This window comes from Vidua chalybeata, chromosome 8 (genome assembly GCF_026979565.1).
Source record: "Vidua chalybeata isolate OUT-0048 chromosome 8, bVidCha1 merged haplotype, whole genome shotgun sequence".
Taxonomy (NCBI): Eukaryota; Metazoa; Chordata; class Aves; order Passeriformes; family Viduidae; genus Vidua; species Vidua chalybeata.
Genome location: NC_071537.1, coordinates 33,015,911 through 33,030,970, shown reverse-complemented (window position 1 = coordinate 33,030,970; position 15,060 = coordinate 33,015,911). Strand labels below are relative to the sequence as shown.

General features: G+C 42.5%; 1 protein-coding gene across 4 annotated transcripts in view; it reads right to left on the bottom strand.

Annotated features, from left to right (window-relative positions):
- Window positions 1–15,060, bottom strand: part of MICU1 (mitochondrial calcium uptake 1) — an 88,550-nt gene that overhangs the window by 41,311 nt on the left and 32,179 nt on the right. For 3 of the 4 annotated variants that reach the window (XM_053949607.1, XM_053949610.1, XM_053949608.1), the window contains exons 6-7: window positions 13,117–13,160; window positions 683–797 (exon numbers count right to left, since the gene is read on the bottom strand). In XM_053949607.1, the coding sequence (XP_053805582.1) occupies window positions 683–797; window positions 13,117–13,160 (159 nt within the window). The remainder of the gene's footprint in view (window positions 1–682; window positions 798–13,116; window positions 13,161–15,060) is intronic. The other variant, XM_053949609.1, reaches the window with a different exon arrangement.

Genomic DNA, 15,060 nt, shown 5'->3' with positions numbered 1-15,060 from the left:
CTTCCACGTGAAGAAAGGGTACAAATGCCATTTGACATTATCAAAGGCTTCAGTTTCACTGGTTCTTGCCAGCAAAGCAAACTTTTCAGTGCTGGCACTCAGAGTGCAGACGACTTTGCTGGAACAGATTAGCAGATCGTGGAAATACCACAAATCAAGTCAAGGGCAGCAGGGTGAAAAGACAGAAGGTATCTAATGATACTGGTTGAAATGTAAACAGCTTAACTTCCCTCCTCATTGGATTACATCACTCACAAACCTGAACTCACCCAAGTGAAAATACAGCTGGAAAAGGGAGTTTGGAGAGTTGTGAAACCAGTGAAAAGCTGGAGATCTGTGCTTATCCAAATCCAAGAGAATATCACATGAACACAGCTCAAGAACACATCTCCATTTACAGATCTGAACAGCAGGTCAAGTGACTCATTAAAAAAAAATTTGTCACATTTCAAAATGAGAAATAAATCTTCAGAAGTCATCTATCTGCTTGTCTTCCCAAAGCACTGGAAGCTCAGGCTAAACCAGATCAAGCAACAGCAATTGCTCAGCTCGAGTTGCAGGCAATCAAAAGGCCTTTTAGGGAAATGCATGTCAACAAGCTATTGCTTGTGAACCCCAAAAACTTAAAAAAAAAAAAAAAAAAAAAAAAAGGAAGTGCAGGGAAAATCCCTGCTGTACTTACTGGAAAGGACCGTGGTGAGGAAGATGTAGTCGGAAAAAGAAATGAGTCCGCATTCTCCGAGCGCGTAGAAAATGCTGTCCTCGTCAGCAAACTTCTCCCTCTCCTGGGATAACTTCTGGTCATCCACCCGAGCCACACCCCAAAGAGAGCACAGAAAGCACCAGATTAAACACAGACATGGTATCCTTAGCACCAACAAGGCATTCCATGGACACACACACCCCTACTATCTCCATCCATATCCAGAGGACCTTTTCCAGCCTTTGGATCTGATCAGAAAATTTCTGCAAAGATCAGTGCTTGCACATCTCAAATGAGGATAAGGAATTGCACGGGATTCCTTTGTTGGTTCAGCTCAGCTGAAATAAACATAAATAAAACTATGGCCACTTTGCTTAAAATCTGTGAGATTAGTGATAAAAAACTCAGACTTTAATACAGGATTCAAAGAGGAAATTGTATTTCACTGACAGCTTTTTAGTTAGACTCTGCTGTAGAAAGGAGGCAAGAAAGGACTATTTGACATGAATATAAAGTCTGATCAAAGTTATTCAAACTGTGTGTGTGTGAGCTCACAGGGAGGACTGGGCCTGAAACCAAACTCAATCCCCCTCTTGCTCCAGTTCTTTTCCATTTATCAGCTCACAATATCTTACTAAGCTAAAAATTCAAGTCCCTTTGATCCACAGAACCCCCAAAGGCTGAAAAGGATCCATAAAACTGTTAGGGAATCCACACTGGTGACCCACTTTAAGGACACAGTAGGAGGAGGCACACACACACACACACACACACACACAGAGGAGAATTAAATTATACAAAGGAGAGTAGGGGTGGGTGAGGTTATTCCATGGAAACCAGGCCATGCAAGCACACGCAGGCACGGTGAAAGCAAGGCTGGATTTAGGGCTGGTTTTAGGAAAAACCACCAACAAACACCACCACACGAGGGTCCAGCTACACAACTGTCCCCCACCGTTACCTCTGTCTAGCGGAGATCCCATCATATACAAGACAAAGGAAAGAAAACTGGTTAACCAACAATAAAACAAGCAGGCAAAACATCACATCAAGTTGAACGGTTAGGCTTGCCAAGAGCAAGGAAAGTCTGGAGCAACCAGGTGGTTGCTGTGACTGGAAGCCTAAGGAGATATCCCAGCAAGTGTTAGCTCATAGCTTCTCCACTGCCTGCAGCTGATGTCTCTCATCCACCTCAAGTTTTTGGCTTTTTTTTTTTTTTTTTTTTTGAGAGAGAACTCACCATTGTATGTGATTGCAGAGTGGGGATGAGCTCAGCTAATAATTTAGATGAAAATTTAACCTGTATCTGGCTTGGAAACCACAAGAAAAGAGACAAAAATAATCATAGAGATCACAAAAAGCCCACAGTTTCCAGGGAAAAAGACTTCAGTCCTATTGATCACATAAAATTATTCCCAGTAACTCTGCCTTTACCACCTGGAGAGCACCAGGAATTTAATAAGGGGTGAGTCACTACCAGCAGACAACATGCTAATGGCCTTCATTTGATGCAAGATAACAGCCATTAATGCTTATGGGGTACCAGGTTGAAATATCATTTCCTCAAAAATTGGTTTTGCTTCCATTTCCATCAAGATGAGTCCAAAGCAAAAATAACATTGATGCTGACGTGAAGAACAAACATCTGGTTTTCCTTTGAACCAGAGGCAGGATTTGGGAAGAAAGCAGCTCCCTGTGACTGCTGCTGGAGGTGTTGCCAGCAGCGTCTCACCTGCTCCTGTGATTTATTGACTCTCTTGGGCAGCATTGATCATAATCTAGCTATTGGCATCTTGCTTGAAGAATCCCATGAAAAAGTTCCAGAAGGTGGTTTATTAATTTTTATGGGTTTCTTTGCTGCACTTAAAATTCATAGGCAGCATCAAACAGTTCAAAATATTCCTCATAAGAGGAAAGCACATTCATAGATTAACAATAAAAAAGGATATTAAGTTAGTTAGTCTCTGAAATATAAAGACACGTGGGAGGGAGAAGCATTTACCCATTTGCACCTTCCTTTGAGCAAACACAGTAAAAAAAGGTTATTTATTTATCTTAAAACCAGCATCTACTTGTCACCAACCCAGGGAACATGAGCACAGTGCTCAGCTGCCTGTAGCTTGTGGAAAAGGGAATTTCTCCCACTGATATTAAGGGAAAATAACAACTGCCCTGATCAATCAGATTTTCAGGTTCCCAGCAGTAGAACAGAAGCTTTAAAAATTTCCCAACTCTCCCATTCATTTTCCTCTGTCTCATGAGAAGCTGTGTGTTTGACTGCTTTCCATGAACTTTGTGGGAAGCTCACCCCACTATGGGAAGACTCAAAGCATCCTTCTCCCAGGAGCTGTTCCCCACCATGAAACGTTACTATAAGGAATTATATGTAATCTCCAGGAAAAAATAATATAAAATAAATCAATCTACCTACTTCACAAAGCACAACGGGAGCTGTTTTCACCCCTCAAAGTTCAAGAAGTCAGTCCTCACTAACATCTCAAACCACCCTTTTCCACAGCCCACCTTCCTTCCAGCACACTCCCATTCAGCCAGAAAGGTAATGCATGGTATCAGAACACCCCGGGAAAAATCCCTTTCCAAACCTCCACCTTCTCTTAGAGACAAGTCATCTCCACAAATAATTATCCACACCCTTTCGTATCTGAGCACAAGGTAATTCTCAAAGTGTTCAGTTAAAACAGTCCAATGTCTTCCACTTAGCATTTTTTTCCATGTTAAATCCACTGCCAAAACCAGAGTACTTGGTTAATATCATTCAGCACACCCCAAAAAACCCATTTAAACCCGAGCATTCACAAGTGAGCAAGCCATGGGGAACACTTTACAATTATGATGTATTTTTTAATCAAGCAGTAGATTCATATTTAACAAGCACACAGACGAGCAGACATCCAAATTAGCATGTAAAAAGAAAAAGAAACCCAAATATCTCACTGCTTTTGGCACAAGCATGGCTGTGTAAGTTCAGTGAGAAGCCACCAGTCCAGTCTCAGGGGAACAAAACTTGTGACAGGTGTACAGGCAGATTCTCTTACAGTTCCAGACACTGATGACAGGTCAAAAAACTGACTCAAATTCAAGATACAGAGCTTGTTTTGCCCTTCTCCAAGCTCAATCAGCACCAAGATGTGGCTGAACAGATCAATGCAGTGACCAAGCTTCCCCAAACCCACGTGCTAGAGGATAAAGTCATGTGCTGCATGCAGGCAACTCCCCAGAGTTCTTTATGTACAGGCTGGCTGCAAAGCACCCAAAGATACATCACAAACATCATATATTCCACCCCAAAACCCGTGTGCTGGAGCTCCCTTAAGTTAAGGACACGGTACAGCTTCCAACAACAAGGATTGGTGGAAAAACCCCACGGAATCCTTATGTTCCTTGCCAAATATTATCCTTTATTTTGGATTTTAAAATTGTTTTCTCAGGGCTGAGTGAGGAGTGAAACGTGGTAATATTGAATTATGCAAATACAAAAAATAAAGGTGTTTTTTTGCACATGGAGGGATGCCTTCTCTGCAGAGGCAGAGATGGGCACACGGTGCTGCTGCTCCCACTCCTAATGCAGGTCTAGAAAAGCCTGACCACCTAAATCCTGGCAGCTCCACTTCATCTGGCATTCCAGAAACTACAGCATTTAATTTGGGAAGAACACATTCTTGGGAGATCCTTCAGAGCTGCCAGTTTGGGTTTTCATGTGGAGAAGGAAAGGACATCTTGGGCATGTTTCTTCCTGTAACTTACATTTCAGCACCACATTTGCACTTCCATGAACCAAAGCTTCAGGAACTGATCAGCCCAATGTGACCACTTACGCCTTCCAAAACAACAATAAAATAAATATCCATGAGAGATAATGGGTATTTCTCCAGAACCAGGAAGCAATTCTGTCAATTAGCAAGGGATTTTAGATGAAGAATAAACCACCTTTTATTGACAAACATCACTGTACTCGGTCTGTTCCTTTTGAACAGAAACATTTTCAGGTGACCAATATTGTACTGAGCAAATACAAACCAATGAGTGTAGAGTGAAGTCACCTGGATGCAAAGCAATTCTCTTTCAGTCCCAACTGACCACCTTCAGTTATGGAAAATATTAAAATAAGACATCTATTAATGTATTTCTGTCATGGTTAACTGTAGGCATGTAGGAAAAAAAGTCCCTTTTGCTAGCAGGACAGGTGTGGATTATTGCAGCTTTTCCCAAGCAGGGCTCTTGAAAATCCAGGGAAATATATACTAAGAGACTTGGTAACAGACAAGGGAAAACCCTTAATAAATTCCAGTGCAAACCAGCTTGCTGTGGTAATTAAAAATATGAAAGCTTTCAACTCTGTCTGCATCAAAGCACTGAACTGAAAAAAGGAGGATTTTAAACTTTGCTCATTTTTTTAAAGATTTAAGCTTTAAAGAGTCAAAGCCATGTATCTAGAGATTTCAAGCATCTCACTTTAAGAAAACTCAATAAAGAAATAAAAAGGCTTTCAGGATCACATTTAAAAATTGAGCCTTCCAGCCCAAATGTTCAAAAGTCCTTTAGGGAAAAAGAGATGGCAGAGGTCCCTCTGCACTATGAAACAGACAAAAATGGGACTTGGGGGAAAATTAAGGGATTTAACAGTTTTTAAAGTCAGTTCCATAATGTGGATGCAAAATAAGTAATTTTAAATGCACCACCTGGCTTTTTTAGATCACTTTTTCTACATCATTAAATAAGAAAAAAATGTTTGAGGCTGTGATGAAAACAGCACAAGGACCTTTTGAAACTCATAAACCTCTTTTAGACATGGGAAAGCTCACATTATCTGGAGCCACTAGGAATGATAATTTACTGTGAGGTCTGCACACCAACACAGGCAAATACGAACAGGTTCTCCATGGCAAATTGTGCTGTTGACCTAAGAAAATGCTTTAAATTTACTGTTAGCAGATAATACTGCATAATTGGCAAACAATACCTTTCAAGAGTATATTTTAATCAAGAGGTTTTAATAATTTTTTATTTTTTTGGGGGGGGGGCGTTATTTTATTTGTGTATCTACAGAGGGGCACAAAAATACAGAGCTGGACATGGGTGAGGTTGTCCTGCATGTTCTCTCACTCTAAATTTGAGCACATCCAGAGAATGAAAACCTGGGCAGCAATTCTTACTGCAGGTGGACTCCTGTGACTGGAAAGAGAAATCTGCATTCCCTCCCTTCCAGCAAGGCTGTAAATATTCAAACCACCTTTCAAACAAAGGGCACCTGAAATGCAAGGCCAGCATTCTGTACAACCCAGAAAATCAACGACACAGACTCTCCCGGCCCGTGGCAGGCAGCAGAGCCACTCATGCAAGGGAGAAACCCCTGCAGGAAAAGCAAATAGGAAAGGCCTTGGAAAAGGGACAGTCTACACTTGTGCTCCCCTCAGCCCTCTGCAGGGTAATGAAATCACAATCTGCAGCACCTCTGGGGCATTTTGCATCAAAATTTAATGGGGAGGATTGAAATTAGGGTCCTTGATGGCCCACATCAAGTTTCTAAAATGAGCTCAGTTTTGCCACCTTTGAATTTAAACGGCTGTTTAGGTCTCGGATGGAAATTGGGATGCTGCTCTCCCTCATCTCAGCCTGCATGACCAAGATGAACTCATTGTGTGGCTCCTTCTCTCAGGCAGAAATCCCAGTGTTAAAGGACACGAGGAGGAAAATAATAATTCTCTACAAAAAGTGATTCTAAACATTGGCTCAGTTGATGAGGTTAGGGCTGTACACTTGGTACTCACCACCAAAATCTTGTCAATTCTCTTTCCCTCTCTCAGTCCTTTTTTTTTTTTTCCTTCACCTGCTTCTCTCATCCAGATTTGACCTCCTTTTAGAGCCAAGTGAGTTCAAGCATCTCCTGAAGCATTTCCTGCCACCCTCTCCATCCATACTCCTTCTCCCTCCTAACACCATGTCACCCAAGGACAGAGTTCTCAGAGCTTTGCTTTGTGTCCCTCAAGTGTTAAGCATTAAGCTAACACAAGCAAAACTACCAAAGAAATTAAAGCCAGAAATACTCCAGAATCTATTTTTGATTAAAAGACTGCATACACCCACTGAGGGCTTATTACCAAGTTGTTTATTTTTCCCTAACTTTCCCTATGGATTTCATTACGGTCACAATGCTACAGGGCAAACTCAAAGTGCTTTGAGATATTTTCCTCTTTACTTACTAATATTGGACTCCCCTTTGGTTTCTAGTTCTTTTTCCTACAAAACATTTTAAGAACTACAACAACTAAATATCTACTACCTAACATATTCTTCAATACACTTCAGTCTACATAGTTCTGTAATTTGAAAAACTCAAGTTTGTAAATGTAGCCTTTCCCAAACTTGCACACCTTCAGATAGATAACATTTCCCCAAAGCATTTGGCCAGGGAATCAAACTAACTTTGAGGCCTCAAGGGGAAAACACTATTTTCCAACAGAGCCAGCTCTATCACAGTCTCATCAAGCTGCAGAATAAGACAGAAGCCTCAGAGGACACTGTGAAACCAGGAGGGCAGGGAGACACACATCTGAGCTTTGCTCAAAGCAGCTCCTCTTAATAGAGCCAGGTATTAATGGTTACCCGGAGGACTGTTCCCCCCACTAGCCAAACTCATGTGTTCTGAAATAAACCCTGCAGGCTGAGGATCAAGGAGAGCACTCAGGAGTATTTATGAGAGGAGCAGGGGGAAGAGGTGAGCGTACACTGTCCCTTTCACATGACAAGTGCGTGTTATGAGGTCTGAAGCACAAACTAATCAAAGCACATGCTGTCTGCTTTGTACCTGCCAGAAATCCTGGTGGGAGGGGAGAGGGTTAGAAAAGGGAAGAAAATGAGGGAATGCTTGGTTACACCAAAAAAAACCACAAACCAGAATTAGAATAAAGACAAGTATCAGAGATAGCAGCAGCTGGAGGAAACACCCACTGGGTACCTGGAAACCAGAACAAAAGAGGACAAAGAACAACCAGAGGATTTTAGTAGGAGCCCTGTGGAAACAAGCAGCAGAATTAGGGATACACAAAGATAACAGCAAATAGAGCTTTGTCAAAGCCAAAATACACAAATGTTTGGTAGAGGAGTTAGGAAAGGAAGACACTTGTTCTGTACCTAAAGCAGCCCAGGTGCCCACAGGGATGTTTGTGCACTGTGTTAGAAGCAATTAAGAATCTTCTTTGACGAAATCCAGTTTTATTAAAAACAAACCAAGAAAAGAATTTGCACATTTCAGAGTCCACACAGGTCCCAGCAAACAGAGAAACATCAGAACTAACTGAAGCAGACAGGAGGATCAAGTTTGGCTGGGAGGGGAAAGCCAACAAGCAAATACACCAACCAACGTGGACAGAGTGTCAGCAAAGAAAGCCAAGAAGATAAAAACCTTCTCAGCTCAGCTTTGCTGGTTATCTGCAATAGACTGCATCTCTGCTTGCTTCCACAAAGCCACAGGCAAGGATTTTGTCTCGCCACTTCCTTACAACCCTTTTAGGGATGGCAGAGGAATGTTCCTACAGATCAGTGTGAGGTTATTATCCATGTAAGAAGGTGCCTCCTGGTTATTATGCAAATACTACCTGCGCTGAGATCAGAGGGTGAAGGAATTTAAAAGCAGGGAGTCTGAAGCTGGACAGGGACATTTCCCATGGATTATGCACCAGAATAGCTGAACACTTCAAGGTGTCTCCAAAGCAAGCCATCACCCAGCCTCACCAGCTCCAGCTGGGGACACATTCATGTCAAACTCTGTCACAACAGATGCTGGCAAGACCTCACACAGTTGGATTTAGAGGACTCCTCACCTGTTTTCATTGCATTTAACCTGGAGAACATACCAAGTGTCCTCCAAGTGCACCTGCACTTCATGCCTCTTTACTGAATTGTGATATACTTGCTCATGGTAAGGCAACATTTATGGTTGCATCCTTTGGAATTAAGGTTTCAGAGGCACTTAAACCTCCAGGGAGCTCAGAGCTCTGACCCGGTGTTTGGCTCCTGAATGACAGCAGGATTTTAGGCTTGTCTCACTCACTTGGCAAGTTTGGGTCTATGGCAGCTGGGAGCATCATGCTCCAGGCAAAGCCCACCCACAGAGCAAAGGATCCCAGAAATTCCAGCTAATAAATCAAGGCTCCTTTCCTTCCCACTTCTTCAGACCTGTGAGTAAGATCCTTCAATCCACCAGGAAAGGATGGTGCATCTACCTCCAGTCTTCTCCTTGGGGATCCTCCCCGAGTACTTTTTTCAACTCTTCTGCTCCTGAGATGCTCTTTAAATCATCTGGAAAGAAATCTGCCTCCTGAGCTGACTCCCAGCAAGTGTTCTTTAATGGACACACACCTTCAGGTCAGGGCAGCTGAAGATACTCATTGCATTGGTCCATGATATGACCCTGCATTATCCAGTGGAAGTGAACTCTAGAGATGTTTTACCGGCACTTAGAGGCACCATTTGAAGTATTTTCCTTGTCCTTCACCTTGCTTGGCATTACTTTATGGCACGCCCAAACATCTAGAGAAGTAAACATAAATTCTGGCAGGAAACACTTAAGTCATAAATTTAATTAGAGGGCACTGAAAGCCTCTCTAATTACTTACTGCAGGAGGGGAAGCTGTTGCTGGTAGCTCAAAGGCTCTTGCTCTTATTGAGCAACAGCAAGGAATTCTCCCCACAGGAGAAAAAAGAGCAAGTCAAGTGTATCCTAATTAGACTAATAAGCCATCTAGAGTGGGGGTTTTATTTCCTAAATAGACCAGAGGTCTCTTGAAAGCACTCCAGCTCACCTTCACCTTTCCACCAGGATGCACTGCTGGAAGCTCAGCTGGGGGACACCTGGGAGCTCCCGTGCTGGCTCACCAGGGTGGATATGCAGCTCACAATTCAGAGCAGTAATATGAACAGCATTGTTTCTTTGGATTTTTTGAGAGATGAAGCTTGTCAATCATTAATGCATAAGCCAAAAAAATAAACAGAGCACCAAAAAAGAAAATTTTAAACAAACTCTGCATGACAACTTATGTAACGTTAATGAAGCTTATGCCAGGTTAGATGTGCTAAGAAATCTCTACCACTTAGTGAGAGCATATTCATCACTAAAACATGAGTTATTTCTCCTACAGATGGGTTAAAAATGCATTTGCCTTCCCACAACCAAATGCAAGAGGGATGAGACAGTGGAAACACAGCAGACAGTAATGGTCTGGGCACCTCCACACCCTGAGAGTGCGTCGGTTCTCACATCAGCCTTTTGCCCAGGCTCCATATGAAATGTCTGCAAGCTGATTAATACCTTTTTTCTACTCTGAATGAATAGTAATCAATGCCTCTTTTCCCCTACTTTGCTGAGCTTGCTTCCCAAGGGAAGAAACCACCACTCTTAGACAAAAATGGAGCCACAGGTTGCCTCCCCGTACACCCTCAGCCCAAAAGCATGAGCCCGTGCTGGCACACACATCTGACCGAAGGTTTGTGCTGGCTGAGTGTCTCCAGGGTTTTTGGTCTTGCATGAGTGAAGGAAAAGCATTTAGGCTCAAATTACAGGACCACTGTTGCCATTAATAAGGCAGTAACCTCTACCTCCCTCTCCGGTAACTCTATAAATTATCAGTAAGAAGAAGGAGGGAGAGGAAAAGGGGAAAAAGGTGGATTTTATCTTTGCACCGTGGCATTCAGTCACATGCACAGCAAGCTGGCTTGGAAACCCAACAAAAGCACAATACAGAGGCACATCACTCCCCAAAATCCTTTGGCAAGATCAGTCCTGATCACCCAACAATGGCCAATTAGTTGGTTTTGATGGCAGCTTTGCCTAAATAAAATGGGTTCTGCCTAAATAAAATTAGTTCTCACTAATGCTGCAGCATCTAGATCTCAAACACACATGCTCGAAATTCACACAGATGCTACAAACACTGTCCTGGAATATGTCATTAAAATGCAATTAACTGCACAGATCTTTTAACTGAATCGCCTTCTAATCTACTGCTTGCATGCAGACATCGGGTTTGGAACTTTGCTTGGAACTAAAATCAATCCTCTTTCCCACTCTTCTGTCAGGATCTGGCCTCTGGATTGTCAGTGCTTTTCAGCAGCACAGCTTGCTTATGTCTGACAGTTCACAAACTCCTTTTTCCTTAAAAAAGAAGAACTTTCCAGTGACCAGGCCTATTTTTGAGAACCACAGTTCCCACTACCTCTGTGTAACATCCGTAAGGATGCTTAGGGGAACAGTGATGACCCTCTCACCCTTCTGCCTGAGCTCACAGCTCCTTCAGCACACAAAGGCAAATCTCCTCCAAGCAGAGGCTGCTTTGATAATCCAAGAGGAACGTGTGGCTGGAACCAGGCATGGAGGAAGAGATGCAAGAGGGTTTTATCACTATGCAAGTGAAACTCAGAATGTGCAATGTCAGCTCTGCAGCACCTCAGCTGTGCTTGGCTGAGTAAAAGCAGTGTTATTTTTTTAAACTGGAACCCAAAGCAAGCAACAAAATGAGAACAAGTTGCTGTCAGATCAATCTACTGTCAGCTTCCTTCATTACCAAGGGAGAGCCAAGGCCAGCTCATTTTATCCTCTCATCTGGACATTACCACTGCCCTAATAACCACAGCCAGGGTAGCCAGTCCCAAGGTGTCTTTAAGCGGACAGCCAAGCAAACAAGAACTTCTATTTCTTCAGTTTCAGAGTACACTGCTTCCAGAGTGTTATTAGGCTGTGGAAAAATCAGGCCCCAGGGGAAGATAATAATACAGCAAAGTCCATTGCAGTCCCCTAATCTGCTGCCTCACTTTCAGGCAATCAAACCACAGCACGGAGACATCCAAGTGCAGCAGCAACATCTGTAAGTTATATAAAAAGCTATTTCAGTCTACTACAGGTCAGAGCCCTCAGTGTTGAGGGGCAAGGGAACAGAAAGCTGAGTTCAAAGGATTTGCCTTGGGATTTTTTACCCGGTGTGCTGGGAATCGCCTGCAGAGCGCTCAGGAACAGAAGAGTGATTAGCAAAAATAGTGTGGGATTCAGCACTTCTTCCCTACAAACAAATCCTGTTTATCTAAAGCCTAAGGGATGAGGGTGATAGCTTGACAAGATAAAATGATGAAAGTGAGTGAATGCAAAACAGACTGTCATGAAACCAGAGGGAGAAACCAGGGGTATTTTGCAAAGAATATACATCCTTCCTTTGGTTGGGTTGTTTTTTCAAATCACAAAAAGCAGACATCACTTTTGTGGCAGGGGGGAAAAGAAAACAGGTGTTCACGACACGCTTTGGAGCTTTATGTATCAAAACTAACTGCCAAAATCCACCTCCCTGTTGTCTGTTTTCCAGCAAAGCCCTGCTCTGCTGCCTGGGTAACCAGCACACTCGTCCAGTGCTCATGACAGGGACCCCAGGTATTCGATCATCCTCTTGTTACCTGTCCCTGCTAAACACAAACCAGGGAACTGCACAAGTTCAGCCCACAATGTGTTTATATAAAGCTTTAAATTCTTTTTATCCCCAGTGTTGAAGCTTTCTGGAAATGCCTGACACTGTGCCAGGTGCACCCTGCAGCAATAGGGGGTGAGATGCTGATGTCCCTTTGAAAGCTTTCTTTTCAGATGGTGCAGATGAAAATGCTGCTAAAAGCTGGAGGACCATTGTGTGATATGATGGGAAATTAACTAACCTGCAGTTATCTGTATCAAGGAGTCCATCTGAGCTGCCAGTCCTGGGGCAGAGCTGCCTTTACCACCCCAGTGGGATTTACAGTGTGGATAATTAGGTCTGTGCTGTCCATAACAACAAATGGGATGCTATGTGGCTCCTCTTTCACAGGGAGACAAAGCTAGATCAGAATTAAGATTTTACCAACACCTGTCATGACAGCACAAACACCCAGAACAGTTGTGCAGTGCTGCAGGAAGAACTTGGGCTCAAAAGGGAAACAGAGAAAAGCTGTTCAATAGGGGGAAATACATGGGTGGGACACAGAAAAAAACCACAAGAGCATCTCCTTCCTTTAGGAATCTGGAGATGAGACTGGAAGGGAAAGGTCCAGTGAGTTTCCCTTGAAATGATTTAACTTGTGGGGCTCTCACACAGTCAGAAAGAAGCAGCAAAGAAATGTGATTACAACCCATGATTTCCCAGCCCACCAGCATAGAGGAAGTGGTAATATTTTGTCTGTAAACATTAAAATAAGGTCCCTTTATAGAAACGATCTTTCTGTCATTACAGAAAAAGTACTGCAATGCTACTGAAATGAAAATGCTCAGAAGAGAACACTTGGCACACTTCATTTAACTTACACCCTCACACAGGTAATAACTGAAGGATTCTAGGTCAAAAAAGCCATTAAATAAAGTACATTTAAAAATCCAATGTGCTCACCTTCCCATCGTAGCGTTTAACTATGAACTGGTCCAGGCCCAGGTCTGCAAGAGAAAAAAAATACTTATAGAAAGAAAGCTTTTATAGCACAGAATTAAATATTTCTTGTGTTTTCTGTTTGAGAGGACTGGAAAGTGAAATGCACAGTCTGAGTAACATGTGTAGAAAGCATAAGGACAAGAGGAAAATTTTATTTGGTTTTGTATATTTTGAACATAAAAAGCCAACAAACTCATGGAACCTGAGAAGAAAACCTCCTCCTATAGCAGGGCCAGCAAGAGGCTCAGCAACCAGCACCTCTCAAGAGCCTGAAATACCCTCCCCAAAGCATATGCCTGCACTATTACCAGGTAATCATTTCACCTGTGACTCTTGGTGCTTTTAGTAACACCTTTTGGATGGCAATGGGAAAAAAATGGACTTGTTCTCCTAGTTAATCAGGATATCCCCAAACAAACCCAAAGCTTGTTCATATCTGAGTATAAAATAAATAGATTTTAAAGGAGATAAGCTGTAGATGCATTTGTAAGAAGTGGAGTTCTTTAGCTGGATTGGACAAAAGCAGGGAGAGGGATTGTTTATATCAATAAAGTCTCTGATACCTTCCCAAAATGTTTATTTATGTTGAAGAGGGGAAAAGAATATGCCAGCCTTAGGTGAGTTAAGGCACAAAGCTCTCTCTCATCTCACCCACAATGCCCAGCAGACTGCATCTAACACCAGTGACTGCACGTATAAGCAAGATGACAAAAAATATTCAGGAAGATTAATTATCTGAGCTTTGCAATCCAAAGTCAGGAAGATGCATCCTGAGAAGAGATTAAGCAGAACTCAAATCAAGCATTTCCAGTAAAACTCAGGAGAGTAGAGGCTGATTTTTGGTGCTCTGAGAAATAAAACCTTCTGGAGAGCGACATCCCGTGCATTTTCTGCCACTGTTTATGGTAATTAGCACATTCTCATTTCAATTTAAATTAGAAAATAAGATGGAAAAACCAAAATAAAGCCTCCCCCATGCCTGCTGTGTCACCTGCTTTTGAAAGAGGATAATGAAACCCTTCCTGTCTGCTGGAAAGTTTCATGGTATTGTGAAGAAAATGAAATTATTCATTGCTCCAGGGTGACCTCCTTGCCCTTTGTGACCCAAGGCATCTACAACTCCTCTGTCACCAATTTCAAAGGTCAAGGCAATTGTCACAGGGCTTTCTACACTTGTGAAAATTCCAGCCAGAAAGCACCTTCTCAATATTTCGTGGGCCTGATAACAATGCAAATTGCATATTCATACACATTTTCAGATTTTAATCTTCTTAATTTTATCCTTCTCCAAGCTGTGGGTATAAATGCAGTAAATATTAGTGTATTTAGAGGCAGGATTTGTCTGATAAATGTGATTATTTTATTACAGACACGTCATGTGGTCAGAGCTCACCCCGACCATCCATCTGGATGGTGACTTAAGCTGAGCTTATGTCCATGTGTCATAATAAAGCCATTTCTCAGGAACACCTCCTTTTCCCATGCCAGGAAATGCTGCTGAAAGACAGATCCCTGACAGCCTGACATTATACATGTACTCATGGAAAGCCAAAAAAAGGACATGGGTTAAAAATAGCAAGTGAAAGTATGTCTTAATGGCACCTCCTGCAACTGGACACTGGGAAAGTACAGAGGTTTCAATAGAGAGCCAAAAAGAATGGATGATTGTGTAGAGAACAGCAAGAAAAGATGAGCTGATAACTGTCATTTCATATCTATAAATACTAAATGTGTCTAAATAATTATAATAAATATTTATGTAATAAATAAATATGGAAATAATGGTTCCTGGGCTGTGCCAGCAGTGGTGTGGGCACAGGCCCAGGGCAGGGCCCATCCCCTGGGCTGGCCTCCAGGGCTGTGTCCAGTTCTGGCCCTCCCAGCCAGAGAGCCCTGGAGCATGGC